This window comes from Chrysemys picta, chromosome 16, assembly GCF_011386835.1.
Source record: "Chrysemys picta bellii isolate R12L10 chromosome 16, ASM1138683v2, whole genome shotgun sequence".
NCBI classification, from domain to species: Eukaryota; Metazoa; Chordata; order Testudines; family Emydidae; genus Chrysemys; species Chrysemys picta.
Genome location: NC_088806.1, coordinates 26355760 through 26381325, shown reverse-complemented (window position 1 = coordinate 26381325; position 25566 = coordinate 26355760). Strand labels below are relative to the sequence as shown.

General features: G+C 42.2%; 1 protein-coding gene across 1 annotated transcript in view; it reads left to right on the top strand.

The window, feature by feature from the left end:
- Positions 1 to 25566, top strand: part of CBL (Cbl proto-oncogene) — a 52738-nt gene that overhangs the window by 20109 nt on the left and 7063 nt on the right. Inside the window, exons 3-15 of the mRNA XM_005303777.5 lie at positions 11384 to 11530; positions 12888 to 13044; positions 15036 to 15157; positions 15681 to 15818; positions 16780 to 16867; positions 17448 to 17579; positions 18120 to 18323; positions 19965 to 20096; positions 20963 to 21340; positions 22239 to 22333; positions 23002 to 23157; positions 23660 to 23763; positions 24848 to 25030. Coding sequence (XP_005303834.1) covers positions 11384 to 11530; positions 12888 to 13044; positions 15036 to 15157; positions 15681 to 15818; positions 16780 to 16867; positions 17448 to 17579; positions 18120 to 18323; positions 19965 to 20096; positions 20963 to 21340; positions 22239 to 22333; positions 23002 to 23157; positions 23660 to 23763; positions 24848 to 25030 — 2036 coding nt within the window. The remainder of the gene's footprint in view (positions 1 to 11383; positions 11531 to 12887; positions 13045 to 15035; positions 15158 to 15680; positions 15819 to 16779; positions 16868 to 17447; positions 17580 to 18119; positions 18324 to 19964; positions 20097 to 20962; positions 21341 to 22238; positions 22334 to 23001; positions 23158 to 23659; positions 23764 to 24847; positions 25031 to 25566) is intronic.

The following is a 25566-nucleotide window of genomic DNA, read 5'->3' as shown; positions in this document are numbered from 1 at the left end:
TGGCTGCCACTGCAGAAGCAATCATCCAGTTTATCACAAATCATTGGTTAAAATGTTGATCAATTTCTTGGGGTTTGAACCTGTGCAGTTAGCTGTCTAACATCTGTATTTTGTACATCTTAACTACTTTTGTGGGGCATTGTATCATGTTTTGGAGTGTGCTGCAAGGTACGTCTCAGTTTGACAACAGATTGTGCCTTTGCTAGGTGAAGCTTACTTCAGCCTGATAGGATGCTGCTGGAGAATTGGCTGAGCTTCCGGAAAGGTGGTACGCTCAACTAGAACAGCTCCTTTCTAACATTTTGAAACACTACCTTGTGAGCTATCGAACAAATTCATGAGCCTGCAGACATTTTGCTTTCTTCATGAAATGGGGATAAGGTTGCATTTTCAGTTAGCGTACCACTGATTTGGCTGTGTGATTCATTGACCACTGGCTGTCTCTAAAAAGCGTGGCTAGAAGTATAGTGGTGGTGGTGGCACAGTTGTGTGGTTTTTTTTGTGAAAAGTATGATGAACAAAAATGGATTGTTGATTCCAAACCTAGTGCAGGGGGAGGACTGTAGGCCGACACAGGCGCTAGGTTTCTGTGCCATCTTGATTCTTTGGCCTTGCCTACACTCGGGACTTCACAGCGCTGTGAAGCGCAAGTGTAGTCGCGCTGCGAGAGAGGTCTCACAGCGCTGTATGTACTCCACCTCTCCGAGGGGAATAGCTTGCAGCGCTGCGAGCGAGCGTGCAGCGCTGCAGGCTCTGATTACACTGGCGCTTTACAGCGCCGTACTCGCTGCGCTCAGGGTGGGGCGTTTTCACACCCCTGAGCGCAGCAAGTTGCAGTGCTGTACACCGCCAGTGTAGCCAAGGCCTTTGTTTTCAGATCTTCAGAGCTTTTCATTCAAAGACCTAAAGTAGATTTAAAGTCTTTGGGAATTTTTATCCTTGTAGCAAAATGTTTTGTCTTCAGTTGTTTGGAGGTTTTAAGAGTGGAGTTGGATAAAGAAACTTTTCAATGAAAGCATGACGCTTGCATCCCTCAGGCACTCTGTTAATGGTATCCTGCAAGAACAAGGAGATTCTACCCACCCCCCAAGTTCAAGGGAGGGCAGAAAAGATTGAGAATCTGGAGAAGCTTTGGGCAGGAATAGGAGAACCCTATTTGAATTGAAAGTGGAGGGGTTTGGGTGGGGAGGGAGAAGATGATCCAGAATTGATTTTAGTTATAATGACTTATTGCATTGTAACACATAGGGTACGTCTATACTTACTTCCTGGTCCGGATGTAAGCGATCGATCTTCTGGGATCGATTTATCGCGTCTTGTCTAGACGCGATAAATCAATCCCGGAAGTGCTTGCCGTTGACGCCGGTACTCCAGCTCAGCGAGAGGCGTACGCGGCATCGACGGGGGAGCCTGCCTGCCGCATCTGGACCCGCGGTAAGTTCGGACTAAGGTACTTCGAATTCAGCCACGTTATTAACGTAGCTGAATTTGCGTACCTTAGTCCGAAGTGGGGGGTTAGTGTGGACCAGGCCATAGTCACCAAGACTCCATTGTGGTATAGTTCCAACTGTAATTCAGAGGGTAAGTGGCCTAAGATAGGTATATTGAGGAGTGTTGCTGTTAAGAGATGATACAAGTGTCAGAGGTCAAGTCTTGCTATTATAATTCAGAGATCACCATAAAGGAATACATTTGTTAACTAGATATGCTATTGTCCTTTATCCTTGCAAATCCTCTGAGGAAGTGTTGAACTCCCTAGTCTAGTCTCTGATTTAGTCTTTTTAAACACTGACTCTTCAGCACTTGTATAACTAAGCATTTTAGACGTCCAAATCCAGCTGGTGGTACGTTTGGACTGGTGATACGTTTTTTTTCTCTTCACCATAGAAAGCACAAAGTGGCCTGTTCAAAGTGATCTAAACATCCGGATTAGAAGGTCAGGAGCTGAGCTTGTTCTTCCAGGCAAAGCCAATCCAATGTTGTGGTTAGAATACAGGGTTGTTCAGGAGTCATTAAAAGCTGATGTCCTGTGTAGGCTCCAGATACCTCATGTCCTTATGCATAAACATAACGTGTGCGCCAAAATTTTCTCACCTCCATCGTTTCACGGTATTTTGTGTAATATGTTAAGGGAGTTGTTGCCCTGTACCCCAATAGAGAGTTGCATTTCAGTGTTGCTGTTTATACAGTTTCTTGGATTGCTTTAGGAGACTGTGAATTGAAAGGGTGCATGCATGTATAGGGATAAATGTATTTAATATGCTTTTCTAGAAAGTTTATTTTATTTGCCCATATGTAAAATTAAAGGCATTAGCCTAAATTTTTGTAGTCTTTTGAAACAGAACTTTGGAAGCTATAATTAAACGCTCAGTGGGGCTATCTGTAGCTTTTATTTTTGAGTGCTTTTTTCCAACCGCACTAAAACACATGCATTATAGGTGTTAAGGTTTTGAACGCTGTGCATAAAGACAAAGCTTTGAACTAGTAAAGAGTCACTTTTTTTAGCCAGAGACCTGCAATTAAACTAAGATTCCTTACAACTATGGAAATTGGTGACCACAATGAAAAGGGGGTTGTATGAAAAGGGAATAGAAATAAAAAGTGTTACGCTTGTTAAATGTCCCCCCTTCAAGTCTTGTCCGGCACAAAAAACGAGCATGTGATCAGAAGGAACAGATGCAGAACAAATTGTTACTAACTGCTTTCTATAACTGTACACAGAATGGAACAATGAATATTCAACTTTAAATATATCTTTTGTGAAAACTTTACAAGAAAGTGGAGAGGGTGTTTGAGCTATACCTTTTCTTGATAGCAGGTTTATTGCATCTAATTAATGTGCCAGATCCCCTTTTCTCATTGGTGCCTTAAAGAATCAATCCACAAAATCAATGCGATGTTAGTTGACTCCTTCAAAATGGTATAACATGGGCATATAATCTGCTGGTTCTAAGGCTATGGCTTCACTACAAGGCTTTTAGCAACACGGCTGTACCACTAAACCTGCGCCGCTAAAAGGCGCGCAGGGTAGCTGCTGTTGTCGGCAGGAGAGAGCTCTCCTGCCGATAAAGAACTTCCACCCCCCACGACCGGCAGCAGCTTTGTTGGCAGGAGAGTGCTTCTGCTGACAAAGCATTGTTCCCACTGGCATAAAACTTTTGTCCTTCGGGGGTGTGTGTGTGTTTTAACACCCCTGAACGACAAAAGTTTTGCCGACAAAGTGCCAGTGTAGACAAACCCTTAAACGTCTATCTTGGTGGATAGTACTAGTAATACAGCAGCCTGTGGAAGTACTTCTAATTTTAAAGATCAGTGGCTCAACATTACTCTGGAGGTGACTTGTGCTGTTGAGTCAGTAGTAGTTAAATGGAATGTCATTCACTTCCTGCGCTGGAAGCTTTGTTGAAAGTAGTTCCGTTGTATCTATTTTTAAAACTGATTACTGTGTGCAGAGGACTCTGAAGCTGCCACTGAGTTATAAATGTCATCTCAGGCTCTCTTTAAGCATTCCTGCTCAGCATTTGTGTGAAGGGTCAGTTATAAGAGCACAGTCGTTGGCTGACACAGTGGTAGGGGATGGCATACTGCTATTCTTTCTGGAATTCTGTGCAGCCATTTATCTGAGTCTGACTGACTGTTAATATCTGGCATATAAGCAGTAAAATATGACAGGGTAAGTGAGCTGTAGTCCACGAAAGCTTATGCTCTAATAAATTTGTTAGTCTCTAAGGTGCCACAAGTACTCCTGTTCTTCTTTTTGGTATGGGCTATGTGATAGCCTCCCGTTTTGGTGCCATCTGTAAAGTGCATTTCACACACTTGCATGTTAGAGGTTTAAAAAAAGCCATTTCAAATGTTTGACTCCTTAAATTGTCAAAATATCAAATTGCAACATAGCTTAATTCCTAAAAAAAATTTCTAGACTAACTTTTCTATACTTGTCCAAACATATTAAGTAGTCCAACTGACTACTTAAAATTGCTGTGCATGATATTAAGCACAGCAGAGTTTGAGTTAACAGCACATGTAGGCAGTGTTTACAGCACCCAAAAAGACACAGTACTTTTTGGATGCAGCAGTTCTAAACTTGAGTGTGTGCTGCTGCATACCCATATTGTTGAGACTTCTTTTTATAAATGCCATCTAGTGTTCATTGTGTGGTGCTGATCTAAATCCCTTGAGAACTGCAGAGTTTCTTGCGGTACTTGCCAGAAGTACCTCATGCTCTGGAGGAATGAACATGCAGTTAGGAACTGGAAAGAGTTGTGATTGTACTTGACCACTAACTTGCTGTGTGGCCTTTGCCAGGTCACATCATCTCTGCCTCAGCTTTCCCATCTGTAAAATGGGGAAAACGCCACCTTGTCTCACAGGAATATTGAGGATAAGTCAACTATTAGTTATTTGGACATGTAAAGTGATGACTAAATTCTTACCAAAGAGCTGTTTAAGCAAAACTGTGAAAGAGCAGGGAAGAACTTCCCAACCAGTGAAATAATTATCAATGAACTTGAACATCGCATATTCTTCTATGGAAGCAGAGAAAATGGCACACGTTCAAGACGGCATTCGATACTTGCATAGCAGTATTTCAAAACGGAGCAGGAGCAGCTGCGCTGCAAGAAGCTGTTTAATATGCAAATCTTTAGTAATATTGGGGAATAGCACAATGACTGACTGGAAAGTGCTGTTACCTTTTTGTTTGGCTAAATGTTCTTCTGGTTTTCTAGCCATCCTTTTTGATGATGGACCCTTGTATTGTGTAAACAAAATGCTTGCAGGAAGGAAATCAACTAGATGGGCTGTCCCCAGTATATGTAGCTGTGTCTTCCTCACAATATAAATAAGGAGCTAATAAATCTTTGTTTTAGAATTGCATCAGGTTTTTTTTTCCAGAGCCTTCATTGCCTTTAAAAATCCATTAAAGAACTTACTATTTGGAGATCAAACTCTTCCAGCATTTTGTCAGGCTTCTTTTCTGGAGCTTTTTCAAAAGCACCTCTTTATTCATTGCTTCTAATTGGTTGTCATTAGCCACCTTTCCAGGTCATGCCCCTTTTTAATGTTCCACTTAAAATATGGAGCCTCCCCTTTCCCTTTCAGTTTTGCATAGACAGTTGTACAATAACGTGGTTTTACTCCTCACAATTGTTTCCTCCCAGAGAACCATACTCTCAGGTCAGAATTATTGACTTACGATCTCTGCCAGCCTCAAAGTTTGTTGCCAATTTCATGAAATGACTTTAAAGAGAATTTTATCCTAAAATACGTTGTAATTATGATGTAAATCAAGTTATTTTTAGTTTAGATTTTATGTGACAGCCAACGTTGGTATTGTAAGTACATATTACATTTTTATGTGAACTTGAACATTGCTACATGTAAAAATGCCCTCTGTTTATTGAAGCTGCTGAACTTGGTAAGTACTTTAATGTCCCTTGGTGGGTACTCGGAGTGCAATTTTCAGCGCTGCTGAGCGCTCACAACCCCAGTGTACCTCTGTGGAAGCTGCAGATGCTTAAGCACCTCTGAAAATCAGGCTGTAAGCAACTGTTAAGTCTAAAAGAAAATTTCAAAAAGGAGAAATGAAGAGCTCTGGAATTGGCTAATCTTATGCTAAAAGAACGAGGAGTACTTGTGGCACCTTAGAGACTAACAAATTTATTTGGGCATAAGCTTTCGTGGGCTAAAACCCACTTCATCGGATGCGTGCAGTGGAAAATACAGTAGGAAGATATACATATAGACAGAGAACATGAAAAAATGGATGTTGCCATACCAACTCTAACGAGACTCATCAATTAAGGTGCTTAACCTTATGCTGCATCCTTTAACTCCTTTCATGCTGCAGGAACGTTGGTGCACTTTCAATGGAGTAAGCTTCCTGGGATGATAGTATTGTATGCACACTTCAAACTATTTTAGCATTATAGCTGTGCGTAGCAGTGCGAACTGTATAAATCATCCTCTGGAACAGTCTTCCTGGTGCAGACTGCTGCACGCGAAACATGATGTTACACCAGTGCCAGGCTCTTGTTAGCACTGAGGGAGTATTGGAAGAAAGTAGCAAGAGGATAGCGATACCTTTGTTTTAGGAAGGCTTGTATAAAAGGCAGTTTATGAACTGCAGCCATCATTGGCTATTTGTGCAAAGAGGTGGGGTTTTTGTAACTCTGTGGAATTTGTTACATTTTACGCTTATTTAAAAAAACCACTGAGATTAAAGTCTGCCTCTACTATTGCCTGTTCTGCAAGACTGAGCTCTTACAGTGGAAAAGTGCTTTCATCCAACAAACAGGAAACCGGAAAGGACCAGCCTGCTACAGGTCAGAGGGGACCAGCATCAGAAAACCAAACTGGGAGAAGCTGAGGCCCATAGAGAGGCCACTGTGAAGGATTTCAGTAGGACTGGAAGTACTTGATTGACCTGTTGACTTCCTGTGAGACATGTGGAGCAGAAACAATCATTAAGTGGGAAGGAAGTAGCATAACCATAGGGGAGGGGGAGGAGAAGGAGAATCAAGCAGAGTATCTGTTCAGTCTTCAAAACCTTGCATGGGCTTAAAACTGGCTCAGCACATATTAATTGTCTGACTTACTCAGTTATCTGATCAAACTGTATTTCACTATGCTATTTCTTTTTAGTCTCTCTACAAAAGTTACTTGAGGCTTGCCCCTTGAGAGACTGGACGCTATTAAAGGGAACAAAACTAAAAGCACAGTTCACATTGCAACTACCCAGTCTGCATTTAGTAATACTTAAGTGTAATTGTATGTATTATTAAACTATCTTTAAACATTCTGTTCATGCCTAAAGAATGGAGGCTCCAGGCTACAGCTGCAGAAGTTTATTAGCTAATAAAATACTTGAAGCTTTTTTAGTAAGTGCAGAAGTTGTTAGTTCTTTGAACCTTCCTTCTTTCAGTCTCTAGATTGCTTAATTTCCCAGCAATCAACTGTTCTCTGTCTCTGTCTCTCTGTATAAAATCTCACTAACAGAAGTATGGAGTCCTATCTAACTTGCAGACACTTCAGTTTGAACCTGATGGTAACCACTGAACAGAAGCATCATGCAAATTTACTTCTGAAGCTTAGTTTTACTGTTGCAATTGAATCTACTGCGAGTAGTGGAGAGATCTGACTTCTGCAATGTTTGCGGGCTTCGGGTGCGGTTTTCTAAAATGCCTAACTGAGTGAGATACCTAAATCCCATTGACTTTCAATGGGACTTGCACACTTTAGTCGCTTAGGTGCTTTTGAAAATTTTTCTCTTTATCAGCAGAACCCAAGTTGCCACTGTCATTTCCAGTTGTTTTGGATGAATATTTTCTATTTGATTTTGTGTTTGAAGCAGCAGTGAGGGTGGGAGTTGCCAGTGTTACCAATACTAAAAATAAGTTACAACCAAATCTTTGATATGCCATAAACTGCGAACATATATTTGGGTCATTATTTCTTTACAAAGGTGATGTAACTTTTAATTTCTTTCTGTAACTTTTTGGGGAATTGCAGAGCACTGGCGGTTGATATATTTCAGCAGTTGGTCACCACATGTCAAAGAATGGCAAGTTTCAGTACGCTCTTCAGAGAAGCTGTTAAAAGGGCTCCCCCTCCCTTCTCTCATTTTGATGATTTAAGTGATGCTTGTCTGAAAGTGACAATAACTTCGACTGCAGCTGAAATTATAAATCCCTAGACCTTGGTAGAATTGTTTTGGAAACAATTTGTAGATCAGAATTTGAGAGTAGAATTGAAAAGTGTTGAAACTTAACTTTATTCAGCTCCAAGGCCTTTATGTTATTCACCCCTAAGCCTGTCAAGATCCTTTTCAAACATTCATAACCCTGCCTGCCAGCCACAGGGAGGTCAATAGTCTTTGGGGATATTAATTTCCCCCCAACCCTTCATAAACTGCAGTGTGTATGTCCTGAGCCATACTTATAAACTGTGCTGCTTTAGTAGCAGAAATCTAGCGTTACCAAGCTAGCTCATCTAATCATCTTGCTCAACTTTATGGTGTTACTTTCCTGGAAACTCTTTCCATCAGTGACGTGCAGTGAGGTGAGAGACCGCTTTTCCTGTTACAATTTACACTTAACGTTACAAGAAGGTTCCCTGTATTTGCTGATGGTTTGAGTTAGTTTGGTCAATTCTTCCATGTCAGACTGTGGCGAAACTGACCATGTTGTTGGTTCAGTCCTTCACTTTCCATTTGCTTTTATTTATTCAATTGGTTACATGCTCTTCTCTAGCAACTGGGCATATCCTCGATAAAATGCAGATTCACACTGAACAGTACAAGCACCCCTTTCCTCCACTCGCTGCTCCAATGTATGATGTAAACAGATACATGTCTTTAATCATGCGTTTGTTGGATCAAAAAGATGCTGTGTACCATCTGATGAAGATCAGTAAACTCAGTGGGCAGTCGGAGGGAACAGGTTGCATGGCTGGGGCCCCTTAACTCATTATGTCCCATGTCTGATTACAGTTTTTAGGGTCTGTCAGCAAAAGAACCAGTCATGATCGTTAATAGAGATCCAAATCCCAAACCAAACCGTTCTTTATGGACTCAAACCAAGTCCCATTGCCCCTGGTAGCATGTAGGAAGGCATCTAGTTTAGAGTCTAGCTATACTTGGTTCTTCTGGCCTGCTGTCGAAAGCATGAAAACTTTTGTAGGAGTATATATTTTTACCCAATGGAAATGAGGAAATTTTTCAGAAGCACCTGAGTGGTTTAGAAGCTTAAGTCCCAGGCACCTGAGTTACTTTGGTGCTTTTGAAAATTTTATACTTTGGGGGGGCTGAAAGGAGACACATTGCATTAAAAATAAACCTTCAGAACTTTTCTTTGTATATCACTTAATACTTGTAACTTGATTTCAATTATATGAAACTTCCACTATTTACTTGGTTACAAACATGATTCAACTAGTGAGCAGTATCTCATCAGCCAATATCTTTATGTCCTGCCACATTTGGCATATATTTCAGACTTTCACTGACAATCTTCCTTTCTTAGAAATGCTGCCAGTAAAATTCTCACTTTTGCAGAGGCAGCCCAGCTTTCTAAAAATGCAAGGTTGAGTTACTGACGCTGCTGAATGTTAATGTAAGTTCCCTGCACTTGCCCCGCCCTCTGAAATCATACTGCACTACTAAAGCAAGGTGCACACACTAACAGTCTTCACTTTAATAAGTGAATCTATATTCCCCTCTAATTGTATGCTTGTTCAGGTGTCCTTTACCCAACCTCTGTACAATAAAGAAAACTGTACAGAGACTTGCGGCATCTAGAACCATATGGTCAGTGTGTTTGTTCTACTTTAACATAAATTTTGGATGTTGTAATATGTCTAAATAAGACTCTATAAACTTGTGAGACTACTATTAAAGAGAGAGCTGCTTCCTGCAGAGCATCTGAGTGTACCTTCTAGCTGGTACTTGTGTTCAGCCTGAGCATCTGCTGGGATCACACCTGAAAAAAAGTGGAAGAGCAGATTCCTGTAATCCCAAACTAGCATGTTCCGTACATGTGCCAAACAACTCCATTAGCAAAGGCAGAAAATGAAACGCTTAGGAATGAGAACAAGACAAAGTGGCAAAAAATGACACTTTCAGATAGAGGCTCAAAATGTTTACTTTTTATGGCTATGTGGAATTTGAAATACTCTTTCCAGACTTTACAAAACTCCAAAATATTGGGGATTAAAAAAAAAAAACAGGTGAGTGAATATGGGGGTAATATAGAGAGCACAGTTTGGCTCCAGTTTGTGTTTGAATTCTGGGAATATTAGAGGACAAGAAAACTCTGTAACTCGTGTTGAAATTGTCTCCCTCTGCATTTTGGTGCACAGGTTGATGGAGAAGTGTTTGCAAATGGTAATAGAAGGGAAAGTGAAGAAGTGACTAGCTCTCTTTATGGGCTGAAGCTAGAGTCCAGTTCTGAAGTGAGCCAGGATGGCAGAACTTGCACTTGAATGAGTTTATTTCATCTAGGAGGGCAACGTGAGCAGAGTGGGGACATCTGGCTGAAAACTATAGTTCCAGTTTAGTGACTGCAGATGGCATCATTCACAGAACTAATCAAAACAAAGAGTATTAGAAATTAGTGAAGAAGTAGCTGGTGCATCCAGACTAATACTGCGTTCAAGGATGTATTACCCTTCAATAGTGTCCTTAAAGATAACATGTTTAAAAACTTGTTCTGTGTGAGCGAATCCCACTCCCACGGTGGGTCAGTAGTCAAGGCATTTTTAGTGCTGAGGTGGGGGAGCTGCTTGTGCCACCTACTGTGGGTGCGGTGCAGGCTGGGCAGCTCTTCTGCTGCCGAGTCCCACTGATCGTTAGCGATCTGCCTCCATTGTCTTTAGAAAAAGCATTAAACAAAGCAGCACTCTCCCTGTTCTACCTGACACCAGCATTCGTGCCAGTAGTTCTTTACTGTCTCCCATGTGGAGTGGGACAGAAACTACTGGACTTCCCCCATTCCTAGTCTGGAGCTCTGTCCTTCCCACCACCCAGTGGTGGTGGGGAGGAGGAAGAGAAAAGGAGCCTTCCTGCATAAAGGGTGGGTGAGGGAAGAAAGCAAATAAACACCCCTTCCATCCAGGAGCAGAGAGCCATCTCCCATGTTTCTATGGTGCCATCACGATCAGTTTCATCTAAGCTCTTGCCCTCAGCCAGGAAGAGTGTTATTTTGACTCCTTTGGGGGTTGGAGGAGAGGGTGTTGTGGAAGCAGAGAAAGAACTGACAGGAAGGGGATGCAATGCATGACAGTTCGTTAGCAAGAGTTATGCTAATAATAAATAAATAAAGCATCTGACTTGCTGTACTCAAACAAAAAGTGAGAACTCTGTTATTCTCCGACAGTGTGCTCTCCTATAAGACTTTGGGGGTAAGGCTGTGCCTCAGTTTAGTTTTGCCTAACTAAAAAGTAGCATCCCTTACAGTCAACATGGTGTAAGGACTTGAGCACGAGACATGAAGTTAAGGCCTCTTGAATTCTAATCCTGCTATGCCACCTGACTTGCTGTGTAGCCTTGGGCAAGTCTCTTAACCTCTTTCTCCTAACTACAAAATGAAGCTTAAAATACTCCCCTAACCTCAGAAAAGTAGCGAGGGTTAGTTTATTAGTCAATGTTTATCCAGCACTTCCAGAATGTAAATCTCTTTAAGTGCTATGTGTTGGACAAAATGTGCTGAGAACTATAAATGCATGTTTGAAAAGTCCCCCATTTGGGAGCATTTTTCAATCGGGCGGGATAGAGTTTCTGGATTTCCTTCAAGCTACTTCTGCATCTGTCTGACTTACCCACAAACAGTGTAAAGTCACATTTTTCTTTTTAAAAAGAAACTTCTGCTTTTGTAATCGTTTGCAGGCGTAACCTGACAAAATTGTCCCTGATATTCAGCCATATGCTGGCGGAACTGAAAGGCATTTTCCCAAGTGGCCTCTTCCAAGGAGATACGTTCCGGATCACCAAGGCAGATGCTGCAGAGTTCTGGAGAAAAGCTTTTGGGGAAAAGTAAGTTTCTAAATGTGCTTAATATGAGAGATGCAAGAACAAAATTCATAGGTGCATTGGTTTTAAATATTACTTCTGCTTTATGGAGTGTGATGATGTTTTGTCAAATTAATCATAAAATTAGTGATGGGAAAGACCTATTAGATCATCTAGTCTATTCTCCAAGGTCCAGTACGGGATTGTTCCCCACATTATATTTTCCAGTTCTTTGTCCAGTCTTTATTTAAATATGTCAAGTGATGGGGCTTTCCCCACTTTCTCTGGGGGATTATTTTATGTTACGAAGTTTCCCTGGACATTCAGCTTCAACTTTCCTTTTCTTAATTAATCCCATTACTTCCAGCCATCCTAAATAATTCCTTTTTCTTTCCTGCCTGCAAATGGTTATCGTGTTTCCCACATTAGTTGTCTGCTAGCCAGGCTGTTCAAATTAAGTTCTTTTAACTTTTCCTTCAATTAGTCTTTCCAGTCTCCTAATCCCTTTTTTCTTTCTAATAATATTTTAGCATTTATGTATTGCTTGTCTTGCTCAGTTTGCAAAATGGCCAAGTTAAGATGGAATAAAGAAGAAACTTAAGTGCAATGTATATTTAGGTACAGGCCAATGAAATGTCAGATTTATTTTTTAAATCTAATAAAACACTGACTGTATTAATTTTAGAAATAACTATATTAGAGGAGACGGGTTAATGGAATGGGACAGTGACTTCAGACTAAAGACACACCATGTAAACAGTGTAATTAGTACATCACAGATACTAAATTAATAGATTAACAATTGGGAGTCAAAAAATGAAACCAGTTGGACTTCTCCAAGAGATAGGAGTCTGAAGATTGGTAAGCTCTTTTCAGGGATCTTTTTATAGGCTTCCACTATATATTTCAAAAGGGAAAAACGCTCAGTTATACAGAAGGTTCAAGTTTTGGTCTCCAGCTACATACAGGCAAATCATCTCTCTAGACAGCTGTGTGCTGTCGTTTGACTGTCTAGGTCTCTGCTCCAGGGAGACTTAAATTAACTCTTCCTGTGCCTGCTGCTGAAAGATGAAATGGCTCAAATGATGACATCATATAGCAAGTGCTGTATGTACTGTTTTTCAGTGTGAACTGTTGGTTGCACAGGCGTTAACGGGATGGGGGGGAAGGGAGACCAGAGCTGGGCAGGGAAGTTTCTCCCTCACGCTTGACAAGAGTAATTTTCTCTCTGAGTTCAGTTGGATTTGTCTTACTTTCCTTTTCTAACTGAAGGTGCCTGTGTGTGGATATATAATATATAGAGTGTAACACTGTGGCATTGCGTGATGCTGTTTCTGAGCTCCTTTCACACTTGTGGATTTTTCCCCTCCTCCCCCACCAGGACTATTGTCCCATGGAAGACCTTCCGCCAGGCCTTGCATGAGGTGCATCCTATCAGTTCAGGACTAGAGGCCATGGCCCTGAAGTCGACTATTGACTTGACATGCAATGACTACATTTCAGTGTTTGAATTTGATATCTTTACCCGACTCTTTCAGGTAAGGGCAGAGGAACGTGAGTCACTTGAAACCCATTTGAAATATATGTAGCCTACTGCTTAGACCTTCATACTAGAGGAAGCCAGGCCTTAAATAACACTGTTAATACTATACTGACTTTTCTTTTCCCCTTATATGTTTTTTTTAAGATTTAGAGCTCTGCTGTTCGGTAGCATTGTGTGGTGTTTCTTGCCAAAAGGGGCAAAAAAGCTTTCCAAAAATAAATTGTAATTGTAGCACACTTTCAGTATCCCTCCCCGAATCAATTTTTCCCACTTTAAAAGTCCGTTTTAAACTGAAGTTGTGACAGGCTTCCATGAGCCAGGAAATGTGAAGCTCACTCTATCAGTCCATCCCTAACCCTCCCTTGTGCCCTTTTATTGTTGCATTTTTTTCTGTGGGGGCGTATTTAGGTCGGAATGACACTGTGGAACTTCAGATTTCCTGGCTTTTGAGTTGCCACAACCAAAATGTGTTATAAACGTATCATGTTTTCTTTATGAAATAAACATCGATATTGTTGAATGGAATCAATATTAATTTTGGGTGAAAACCTAAAAAAAAATCTGAGTCAGCAGTAGTACTTGGATAAAGAGTGTAGCTTCTGATGGTGCAATTGGATATTTACAAGAACAAACACTTACTTCTTTGGCTCTGACCTGCCTTTTTCCCATGTGATAGGGTGGGTTGTAATTAAGATGTGTTTAACTGAAAAATTCCTATATGCAGTGTTGTAGTGCAGCTGGTCACATTGTGTACTTCTTTCTGCTTGAGTATGTGAAAAGTGGTTTAGGAGTTGTTAATACACTAATAAGCTTATTCTCTTGACTTTGTGTACATTAATAATAACACTTAGCATTTGTATATTGCTTTATCCATTCACAGCATTGTACAGACAATATTCTCACCACACCCTGGTGAGATTAGGTCATTAGGTATCACTCTCCATATTTTACAGACAGAGAAACTGAGACAGAGAAGTTAAGTCACTTTCTTGAGGCCATGCAGCATGTCAGTGACCGAGACGAGTCATAGTTTCTAGTTTGTAATTCTTTGCTTAATCTTCTGGATTCCTCGTCTCTATCCCTGTCTCACCTCTCAGTTAGTTTCCCCAGAATGGTTGTGGGAGTGGTAGCCATTCCTGGGCTGTCTTCCTTGTGAGCAGAATGGCTAATCCCTTGGTATTTGTTAAAGGTATATTGACTGGGATTTCTTTCCCAATGGTGTTTTGACTACTACATTGATAAATGTCTCACTTAGTGGTTTCTTCCCCTTTTTTTCCCTACCTGTTAAACCTTCTGAATTATCCATTCTTCCTCACCTTTAAGGTTGCCTATCCTTCCATCTAGCTAAAGGGGAGACGGAAAGTGTTCTTTGATTTTGTGTTTTGGTCCAGTTGCTAGTTGAACTGAGTACACAGAGTTGCATAGTTTCCTTTCTGCGAGCACTAGTAGATAACAGCAATATTTATACCTCATTCTTCTCCCCACCCCCCCCCCCAGGGATGGCCACCAATCGTAGCCTTGCATGGGCAGACTATAACACTGTTATCCCCAAGCTTTGCGATACTTTTTGTTGCTCCATCGCCTTACAGGCAACTCCACTGTAGCCTCTCTGACTGAATTATCATGGAGGTGTAGGGGAAAGGGGTTCTTGGGATGCCAAGACTTGGCTAAGGACATTTTTCCTGTGTGGTTAAGGGGAAAGGGCCAACGTCTCTACGACTGAACCGCCTTGCTATCTACGTTTCTGGCTTTCACTGCTTCCTTTTTGTTGCTGCTACGCTTCGCATGTTGGCAGGGTTTGTCACCCTCCTGCTACTATTTTGTGTTGTCTCCATGGGGTGATACTCAAATCCGAATGCTGCTTGATTGTAAATTTAAATTTTAGCCCCTGCAGTGGAATAAGAACTCTAGTTTATTGAAGAACTGACCTCTTTAGATGCAGGACAATCATGTGCATGGTTAATATTTCCTTTGTTCTTTCTTTAGCCGTGGTCCTCTTTGCTCAGGAACTGGAATAGCCTAGCAGTGACTCATCCTGGTTACATGGCGTTCCTAACTTACGATGAGGTGAAAGCACGGCTTCAGAAATTCATCCACAAACCTGGCAGGTTAGTGCTTGGTAGCAGTTGCCTTTTTGAGGACTCTTGCTAACTCCTCTAGTTAGTTACTTTTGCAGCACCTACCGTGTCAGTGAAGGTTCAGCGGGGCCTTACTTGCTGGTCGCTATTACAGTGTGCTGTGGCAGGGGAGGGGATTATTGCCTCTCGTCTCTGGAGACCACTGGTTGCAAGCTACTTTTAAAAATGGAAACCTTGTATAATCTTTTAAAAAACTTAATTTGAAACAGCAAGTGAGTGTGAGGACACTCATCCTTATTGCTGTGGATTCTGTGTTTAATAGCACACACACACACGAGTTTTTAGATGCTTCACTCGTATCAGACTGCAGGGTTCTCCCTTTGAGCTACAAGTGAGTAAAGTGGTAAAAGCTGGTAGAAATCCTCCAGCTACTTCAGCTTGTCTTTATCTTCCATCTTGAGATAGCTAGATGGAGGCTACCTACTTGGCACTTAACTTTTTTTTGGCCGATCGAGCCCAAACTTGGAGTTTCTGTTCTTTTGTCTCTTTTCAGTTACATATTCCGATTGAGCTGTACGCGACTTGGTCAGTGGGCCATCGGTTACGTCACTGCAGATGGGAACATTCTCCAGACTATCCCCCACAACAAACCTCTTTTTCAAGCGCTGATAGATGGCTTCAGGGAAGGCTTGTAAGTAACTTTGCATTAGCCTGTAGCATGTTGTGCTTGTTCAGTCTGTGGTGAGTGTACAACGTACCCTGTTGCTGTGCATCCTATGATTTACCTGCCTTAATCCTGTCACTGGTTAATGTATCTTTTGAAATGAGTGGGATGATAGAACATACCTAGTGGATTCTGTCACGTGTCATTGTGTCTGGTGACAAGTGCAGCGTTTTGCAGTGGTCATGCAGCTGACAGTGACATTGTGCGGGTGGACATTGCGCAGTTCTTCCTCTTTATTTAAGCCCTGAATCAGCAAAGCACTTTTAAACATATTAGTTGTCCTGTTGAGGTCGATGAAACTGCTCACAAGCTTAATTGCTTTACTGAACTGCGTTCTAAAAGAGGGAATTTGACTCTTGAGAATATTCATAGAGAGCGCCATTTTTTTCATTGCTTGTCTCTCCTTCTCAGTGCCACTGTTAAACTTACATGTCTGGCTTGTAGTTTCCTGTCAGCCTAGCCTCTTCTTCGATTTGACCCTATACTGATGTCACAAAAATTAGGATTATGAGTTATGACATGAGTTTTCTTTCTTCGGGTGTTAGTTTCATCATTAAGACATAACTGCAGGGTGGGTCATATAAGAAGAGAAGATTGGGGGCTGAGGGTGCCTTTTATTTAAAAAAAACAGAATCATTTGATCATTGGCAAAGGGGAAACCATGACAGACTTCTTGTTTGCATATTGATAAGTGTGGTATAATAGGGGGCTTTCCCTGGTTTGAAAGTTCTGAGCTGCTCAGTCTTTGCATGGTAAAGTGCCCCTACGAGGGGATACCAAGCTGAACCTATAGGCAGACTTTTCTTTTGTTGAGTGATCAGTGTTCAAGCATAGTTGACCTCTGCATTTTTTTTAAAGAGATAAAAAAGGGTTTTAGAAAAAGAAAAGTGCCTTTCTTTAAATCTTACGTTTTGTTTACTTGTTGTAGTTATTTATTTCCTGATGGTCGGAATCAGAATCCTGACCTGACCGGTTTATGTGAGCCTACACCTCAGGACCACATTAAAGTTACACAGGTGAGCAAGAGGATTCTGTCCTGTCAAACTAGCACCACTTCTCTCCATTTTCAGACCTCCTCATCTGCTTAATACACTGGTTCCTTGTGTACAAAGCAGCTATATTAGGTCTTGTAAGACACAAAAAAATCTTTGAGTGGTTGGGCTGGGGAAGATAGATTGAAAACATCAAACAAAGCTTCATCTCTGTCTAGGGCTGATAAGTTTTGGGTTCCTTGTTTAGAGTAATATGATAGTGCTGGCAGAGGGACACACCAACTCGTATGTCTTTTTATCCCTGACCTATGTGACCTTAAGTTGAACTTGAAGATCTATACTGAAAGGCTGCCAGGCTCTTTTAAGAGAGCTTCAAGTCCATTTTTTTTCAGAGCTTGACAGAAGCATTGCTTACAGAAGTCTCTAGCACATAAAATTGCAATGTAACGTTTGCAAATGTCTGTTTCTGTTGAGCTGTGGTTTGATGCTGTGATTTTTGATTTTTTTTTTCTCTGTGTGAATATTGGGGTGGATTTCTTGTAGTTATGACAAACGAGGCACATTATATTCCAGAGTGAATGATCTTTGTTTGCCTTCCCTCAAGGAACAATATGAATTGTACTGCGAGATGGGTTCCACGTTCCAGCTGTGTAAAATTTGTGCTGAAAATGACAAGGACGTGAAGATTGAGCCATGTGGACACCTGATGTGCACTTCCTGTCTCACTGCATGGCAGGTAAGGAATTGCCCCATTTGTGCACTCTTTTTGAGTGAAGTTGGTCTGTCTTTGGGCCGGGTGATGTATCTTTTCCTTCCTTCCTTCTCAGAACTGTTTAGACCCTTATGGGTACTGATGATTTGGTAGTGGAGCTGAAAGCCTAGCTTGAAATTCATATCAATATATCTATTGTAAAGGATGCTAGAGTCTTGTCCCCGTAGGGTGCAGACTTTGGACTCTGTGTTCAAAACTGGTTCTACTCACTAGACTCTCCTACCTTTTCCTCCTTGTTTGTGACATAGCGACTACTTTCTTGCCTTAAGAATGGTGTGGGTGGGAGGGCCTTTTAAAAACCCATTTTTTTTGTTTTACTCCAAATGATAAGGATCATGCTATATTTATAGTGCAGTCTTAATTCCTGTTTCCCTCCTCCCCTCCACCAAAATACACCTGCTGAAAAGATGATACTAAACTTCTTTTGTCTGATGAGTTACTGTCCATTTTACTTGTTTTCATAACAGTGGTTGTTTTAATAGGTTTCTTCCTCTCCCCCACCAGGAATCGGAAGGTCAGGGCTGTCCTTTCTGCCGTTGTGAAATCAAAGGCACGGAGCCCATTGTAGTGGACCCATTTGATCCCAGAGGAGGAGGAGGATTGTTGCGGCAGTGTGCAGAGGGAGCTCCCTCCCCAAACTATGATGATGATGAAGATGACAGAGCGGATGATTCCCTCTTCATGATGAAAGAATTGGCTGGTGCTAAGGTAAAGGCCCCATTAGGCACATACAACTGGATGTGGCAGTAGACACAGAGTAAGCTGGTTTTTGTCTCATTGACTGTGCACATTGGAGTTGTTGAGCCCCAGAATGGAAACTGCCCTCTGTATTTCCAGGTCGTGGTTGGTACAGAGATGGTAAGTGCCATACTATTGAAACGTAAGTTCAGCCAGATCTTACCAGTTCAGTCAGGTGATATTGTTCTACATACCAGTAGCTCTGATATTGTATATGTTGTCCTGGAAGCTGGGGCTTTGTCCAAGCCATTAGCAGAGTGACATAACTCAATTCACCTACTGAAATGCAAGACCTATATTTATAATCCTTCTCGGCATGCTGAGCAATGCTGCTTTTGATTTATGATCTGTAATCCGCCTTATCAGCAGAAATTGAGTCATTTTCCTCAGGGCTTGAGTATAAGCAACCAGCTAGAGAAGGAGTTTTTCCAAGGTGCTGATGACTGAACTAAGTAGAGGGCAGTCTGTTTTGCTGAGCAAGTCAATTGGACTGTCGTCTCTGAATATGTTGTCTGATTAATCTGTGTAATAAAGGTCTGATGATTGCCTTCCATCAATGCTGCTTCCTGCCAGGGAAATGTGTGCAAGTGAGGCATTCTTTATGAATCACTGCACAGTGGTTTGTTGTTTTGTTTTTTCTGTTGGCTCATTGCTGCCCCTTGCCCATCAGCAGTTAGTTGTTCTGGTGCCTAGGGAAAAAGATTTTGAATCTGATCTTTTTTTTTTTTTTTTAAATAATTAGTTTCACTTTATATAAAACAGGGCCTTCTCATAAAGAATCCTCTGTTCAGATTTAATGATGATCCACCTTGATTCATCCCGGTTGTAAATTCTTTTGTAGTCAGCATTTGAAGTTCCAAGGCACCGTTTTGGAGATGAGTGCGGTACAGCTTGTCATTTCTTGGAGTCAGGACACAGTTCCCTTGACATGACATGACTCCCATTGTGGTTTGCAGTAGGCGAGTGCTCCAGATGTGCCAGCACCAGATGCTTACAAATTCTGTCAAGCTGTTCAAAGTTACCATGCTCTTGCCTGTATCATAAAGCAACTCTTCTAAAGATGAGGAAAAAAGGAGTGACTGTTCTGATTTGTCAGGTGGTGAAACAGTTCTCCAAGGACAAGAAGGAAGGTTTTGACACCGCTCCTGGTGCACGCTAATGATTGCTGTAAGTGCCGTCATGGCAAAGGGACAACTTGCACACCTCTATAATATAACTCTGCTCACTCCCCATGCTCTGCCGTTAATATAATGGAGCATGCCCTCTGGTGGTGCCTACTGCAAATCCAGTACCAGTATTACAGATAGTTGGTCCAACCAAACAATTTATAAGCCTTTTAGAGTGAGGTTTTTAGGTATGTGCTCATGTGGCCAAGTGCCAGAGTTGGGCCTGTTGGTGATTCACGAGGTTTGTTCCAGACAAATGCTGCAGTGCTATGAAACAAACATGACCTCTTATTGCATGCTTGGTGTTAATGTAGTAATTTCATTTCAAGCTGCAGCAAGGTAACGTGAGGGGCAGAGCTTGAAGGCAGGAGGGATGTGGTGCTTTAGATAGGATGGCTTCTCTACGGGTTGACTCTTGTTCATTTGCTTAATTTTCTCTTTCCAGGTTGAGCGCCCTCCTTCTCCATTCTCTGTGGCTCCACAAGCCTCACTTCCCCCAGTACCCCCACGACTAGATCTTCTGCAGCAACGTGTGTCCATCCCTTCTGGAGCTTCCAGCCCTGGGACCACTTCCAAGGTGAAGTCTTCTTCTTTTTCACCCTCCTCCAAGGTCCTTTATTGAGTGTGGGGGAGCTATGGAAAAGTGGTAGACTGTCCTGACTCTCTCTTCAGACTCTACCTTTTCTTCCTTCCTCTACACAAGTCATCTCAGACCAACTCTTTTCTTCCATCCAAGGAGGGCCCACAGTTCCCCCAGTTCTCTCTCAGTCTTCAGCCAGTACACCTCTGACTACTCCACATGGAGCTGCATTTATGGAACTGTTTATTCCAGCTAGTAGCCTCGCTGTGTGAAGTTGGTTCTTGTATTCCCTTTACAGTTTCCCCTCCTTTCCCAGTTTTTCCACCAAACATTTTTTTTCCAGACAGGAAACTAAGGAAGGGGAAGGGAGTTAAAAGGAGGAGATGGTCATATTTCCTTAATGACCAGTAGAAGGAGGAAGCACAGTATTGGTAGCATTTCTAGGTGGGGTGTAATGGTGGTTGTTGGTTTTTTTTGGAGTGGGTGGGAGAGGCTGAGGGTTGGTGCTGAAAGGTCAGGTGGGAAAATAACCAATCTTATTAATCAGTGCTTGATAAAAATTAACTTGTGAAATCAATCTGTACAAGAAGTTTGATGAAATAGTATGAATTCTGGTAGGGATCCTGTATGGTGCCATGGTGGACAGCAAGAAAGCAAACCTGGGACTTAGTATATATTCCTAGCCCTAAATGGTTAAATGTTGTATCTAAAGGTCTATGGAGGATATAGCTGGGAGTTATTTCATGTCTTCAGCTGCCCTAGAGTTAATTTCGTGTAAGAAGCCTCGTAACTGGGGTATGTGCAGTGAGCTGGACTTCCTGCTTGTTAAGCTGTGGTTTTAAATGTCTGATGTTGTCTTACAGGCTGCTCCTGGTCCCCTCCATAAAGATAAACCTTTGCCGGTACCTCCAACGCTCAGAGATCTCCCACCACCGCCCCCACCAGACAGGCCATATTCCATTGGGGCAGAGAGCCGACCTCAGAGACGTCCTTTACCCTGTACACCAGGAGACTGTCCTTCCAGAGACAAATTACCCCCCGTACCCTCCGGCCGTCAGGGGGAGCCCTGGCCATTGCGGCCAATTCCAAAAGCGCCGTCTGCCGCTCTCAGTCCTAGTGACCCTTGGGCAGGAAGAGAGTTGACGAACCGGCATTCACTCCCATTCTCACTCCCATCTCAGGTGGATTCCAGATCTGATGCTCCTAGGCATGGGAGTACGCTCAGCTTAGACACCACAGCGGTAAGTCACCGGGTGTGGTGGCATCCTGCTTTCTAGTGGTGCAGGACTGCTTCCTGTGAGTGGGAGAGACGGGATGCTGCTTGTGTAAGACTTCTCTGAAGTCATGATAAAGCTGAGCTGTCATTTTTGTTCACATTTTTCATACAAATTCTAAGTGTTGGATCAAGAGCTGTGAGCAATAAATCCTCCTATGGGATGTCATTGCCCTTGGATTATGCATCGCACCCAGCCCAGAGTGGTCTGTAGGAGAGGAGACTTCAGTCCCTATGGCCCATTCTGTCCTTTGGCCTCTCTTTTGAGACAGCCAGGAAGGTGTCAGGTAGTGCTGGTTGTGGTGGGCTTTTTTGGGGTGTGGTTTCTTTGTCCGTTGACAGCTGGACTAAGAGCCCAGCTCATTTTAAATGGTTGGCAACAATATACAGTCACTATTGATGTTGGATTTTAAGCCAGTGATGATATTTTTATATTTGGAGCTGGTTTGGGGGAAATGCATGTTGTTGTTTTTATACATATACATATAAAAAAAAATTGACGCATACCAAAGTCTGTGTTGAGTTTGGGGACTGATACCCCAACTACCACCTATAACACATTGTGATGCAGTATGTTTCAGTCAAGAAGAAATGCTTCCCAGAACATTTTACTTCCTTTCCTTCTTTAACCCTTATCTGTTGCTTCCTCCAACTCCAAGCTTCTTCAGAGTTTGAAAGCCAGTGTACTTTTTAGATATCAACAGATTCTTTTGCAGGTGCAAGGTTTCTTTAAATGGATGATTCAGAAGGTCAAAGAAGCTCTCCTTTCTCAGACAAGAATTGGTGATTCGGGTGATGGGACATTGATGTCTGTTTGAATCTGCTGACAGTCGTGCTATTTCTAACCTATCGTTTTTTCTTTGCAGAACTTGAACAGTGGTCCCCCAACAGGCTCAGACTATGAGCACCCCAAAATAAAACCCTCTTCGTCTGCCAATGCTATCTACTCTCTAGCGGTCAGGTGTGTTACTTTCGAATGAAGGCTCTTTTCTTGTAGTAGAGATAATCCGTTTCAGGATTGCTGTAGAGAGGGCAGAAATGTACTTCTGGGTCTGTAGTCACATTTCGGTACTCTTTGGGACCAGGGTTAGAATTTTACATTATATAGATGGCCTGAGTTTAGTTTTCAAGCTCTGGATTGTTAAAAACATATGAACAAGGAAAAGTAAATCTCTCAGCAAGTATCCTTAGTATTAGATCTACAACTGGTCATTTCGAGTGGTGATGGAATGGTAATTACCCAGGACTGTTGCCGTCTCAGACAACTGGTGTGCAGTGTCCTGTGCCTTAGATACAGAGTACATATGGCATGAGGTTGAAATGTAAGGTCCTCCAGTGGCTAGGATATCTATATGTCACTGTTACCACTCACCTTGGACAAGGCTTTTGCTAATTATTTCACCGGCAAGGTGGGTCTCACAATTCTCACAATTACACAGCTCAGAATTCCAGTAAGCCAGGTTGTTGCTTCAGTCAGAATCAGTTTGAAAAGCCTTGCTTGAAGCTTTGGCTTTCAGCGCTTGAGAGCTGATGGGTGCTATTTTGTTGTTGTTTGGATTAACAGTTGTTTGTTTTTATTTGCATTAACTGTTTTTCAAATGCTCTTCATCCTCCTCCTTCTGCCCCCAGACCACTGCCTGTACCAAAACTGCAACCTGGGGAACAGTCTGAAAGCGATGAGGATACTGAATACATGTCACCATCCTCTCTGCCTCTGGTGCCACCTGGTCCTGCCCTACAAAAACCAGAGATCAAACTGCCTTTGGAAATGACTCATGGTTTACGGTGAGACTACAGTTGTTTCTGCTCAGTTTACAACCCCAACCGTCTAAGGAGGCTTGTTCATTTATTCTGGCTGAGGTTTTATTCCCGTGGTTTACCTGCTGTCTGTTTCCCACTGGTATTGACCAGAACTAGATTAGAGTAGTGGGGTAAATGAAATGTGAACATTGCTCTGGTCTCAGAGTCCTTTATAGTGGAATCAGTTCACCCCTGCCCCCAGGCCATTTTCCTTTGACACCAGCAGACAGAGAAATGTGACATTCTATGTACAGCTTTGTTCCCTCACTTTCCAGTTATACCAGTTAAATTTTGATCTGTTCTGTTGCAATGGAGACAATGTCAGAATGTGTATGAGAGCAAATGTTCTCTGAAAGAAAGTAGGTAGCAGAGCTGTGCTTCATATCACAGCATGCATCTGAGAGGAATCTAAATAACAGATTTTAGGCAAGGAGGAAGCTACTGTTGCATGTCTGAAGGGAACATTTTTTTCCCACCTTTCATTCAGAGAGTTGGAGTGTGACCAGTCAAATAATGTCTGTATGTATGAAGCTATGTACAACATTCAGTCCCAGGCAACATCCTCTGACTTGGAGACCACCAACACTTCTGGTGAGTGGGCATGAATGCATGTTATAAAGCACCCAGGAGAGAAATTGGGTAGGAGTGAATAGATAAGATTCCCAGTTTAAATAGCATTTAAGCTATCATTTAACAGAGGTGTCACTTGCTGTTCAAGGTAAATAGTTTGTCATATGCGTAAGTGATCAATTGGCATTGCCTACAGACTGCGAACTGGGATGTCAGTAAAGAGAACCTGATCTAACATGGGGTTAAGACACTCATCAGTTGCTTAAAGAAATCATTGTTATGAAGATTTTGTATGAAGTAGTAGTTGCTGTAGGTAGCTGGGATGGAAATTGTCAGCCCAGACTTGTCATCTTTCTGTTTCCAGCTGTTCCCATTAATTCTCATCATAATTATTGGTAGTTTTTACTGAATTGATGAAATTCCTCCCTGTGCGTGTATCTGACACACTCCTTTTCAAGTCGCTGATTCTCAATGGAGTAGGCAAAGGCCTATGTGGCAGTTCTGATTAGTGGGGATATCACACAGCATGTCTCTAGGGCAAATTGTTTTGGCGTGCTAGCATTCTCACTGATGTCCCGAGACACTGGAATTTTCTGTCATTGGGGATCAAGGTGAACCCAAGTCTTGACCCTTTTGGGGATTGATGCAAGACGTGTCTCTTTTCACAGCCCCTGCCCCACATTAACACAGCTTCAGAATGACTTTGCCATTGCTTCTTGGAAGGGAATAGCCAAGAATGAGCATGCTCAAGATAGTGTGTATATATTGAGGGAGGGATCTTAAAGGCATCTGCCTTGCTCCGCAAGCATAGTGTAAAGTTAAGCAGGAAAGCTGAAGTGTGTGTGTGAGAGAGAGACACATGGGTTTTTAAAAAATAATGTACCACTTGAGGCAGGGGTAGGCATTTACAACTCTTCCACTGTGATACTTTTTACTCACTGCCTCCTGGAAAGAACTTCCTCTGGACTAGGGGTTTCAACAAGAGACCCATAGCTATCTGCTCTGCGAAGGCATGTGGACTGATGTGAATGGAATGTACAGCCTGTCTCAAGAAAGAGAAGGCTCCTTTTAGCACTTGGAGCTAATTGTGTGTGTATTTGTCTAGATGAGGGGGATATGGCTGCAGCCAATGCCAGCAATGGCCCAGAAGAGTCTGAGAATGAAGAAGATGGATATGATATCCCCAAACCACCTTTACCAATTGCCACAGCTCGTCGCACACTGTCTGATATCTCCAATGCCACGTCTGCCTTCAGCCGAATGTCTCTGGATTATGATCCCATCACAGGTGAACACCCTTACCTCCTGATTTTACAGTGGTATCTGATACTTTGGTACACATCTTTGAAGCTTCTCCATCAATAACTCGATATTGCCTTTATGCTACAGAAGAATCAGTTATGTATTACAGAGGTGCTCCAGTCCTGAGGGGTTGCTTAATATGTGCTGCACAAGCCATTTATACCATTTGGTGTTTGGATTAGCAGTTGGCAAAACCCACCATATTGACCTGGTCATCAAGAATACTCCTCTATGGAAATTAGGTTTACCTGTAGCACTCACTGGCAGGGGAAGTAAGACACAGATTATAGCTGGACTTAAAACTGAGCTTTCTGATGTTATTGCCCCTAAAGACATTGGTAACTCTGTAGGCAAAGGCAGTAAGAAAGACCAATCTTCGATCTTCTGTGCTAGGTCAGACTCTTGGGTATAGTTCCTTGCCAGCAGATGGAGCTAGTGTTCTGAAACTGTTTGGTGATATCCACCCTGTAGAGAGAAGGGACTTGCTGGTTGTTTGTCTCCAGCCAGTAGAGAATAGTGCTG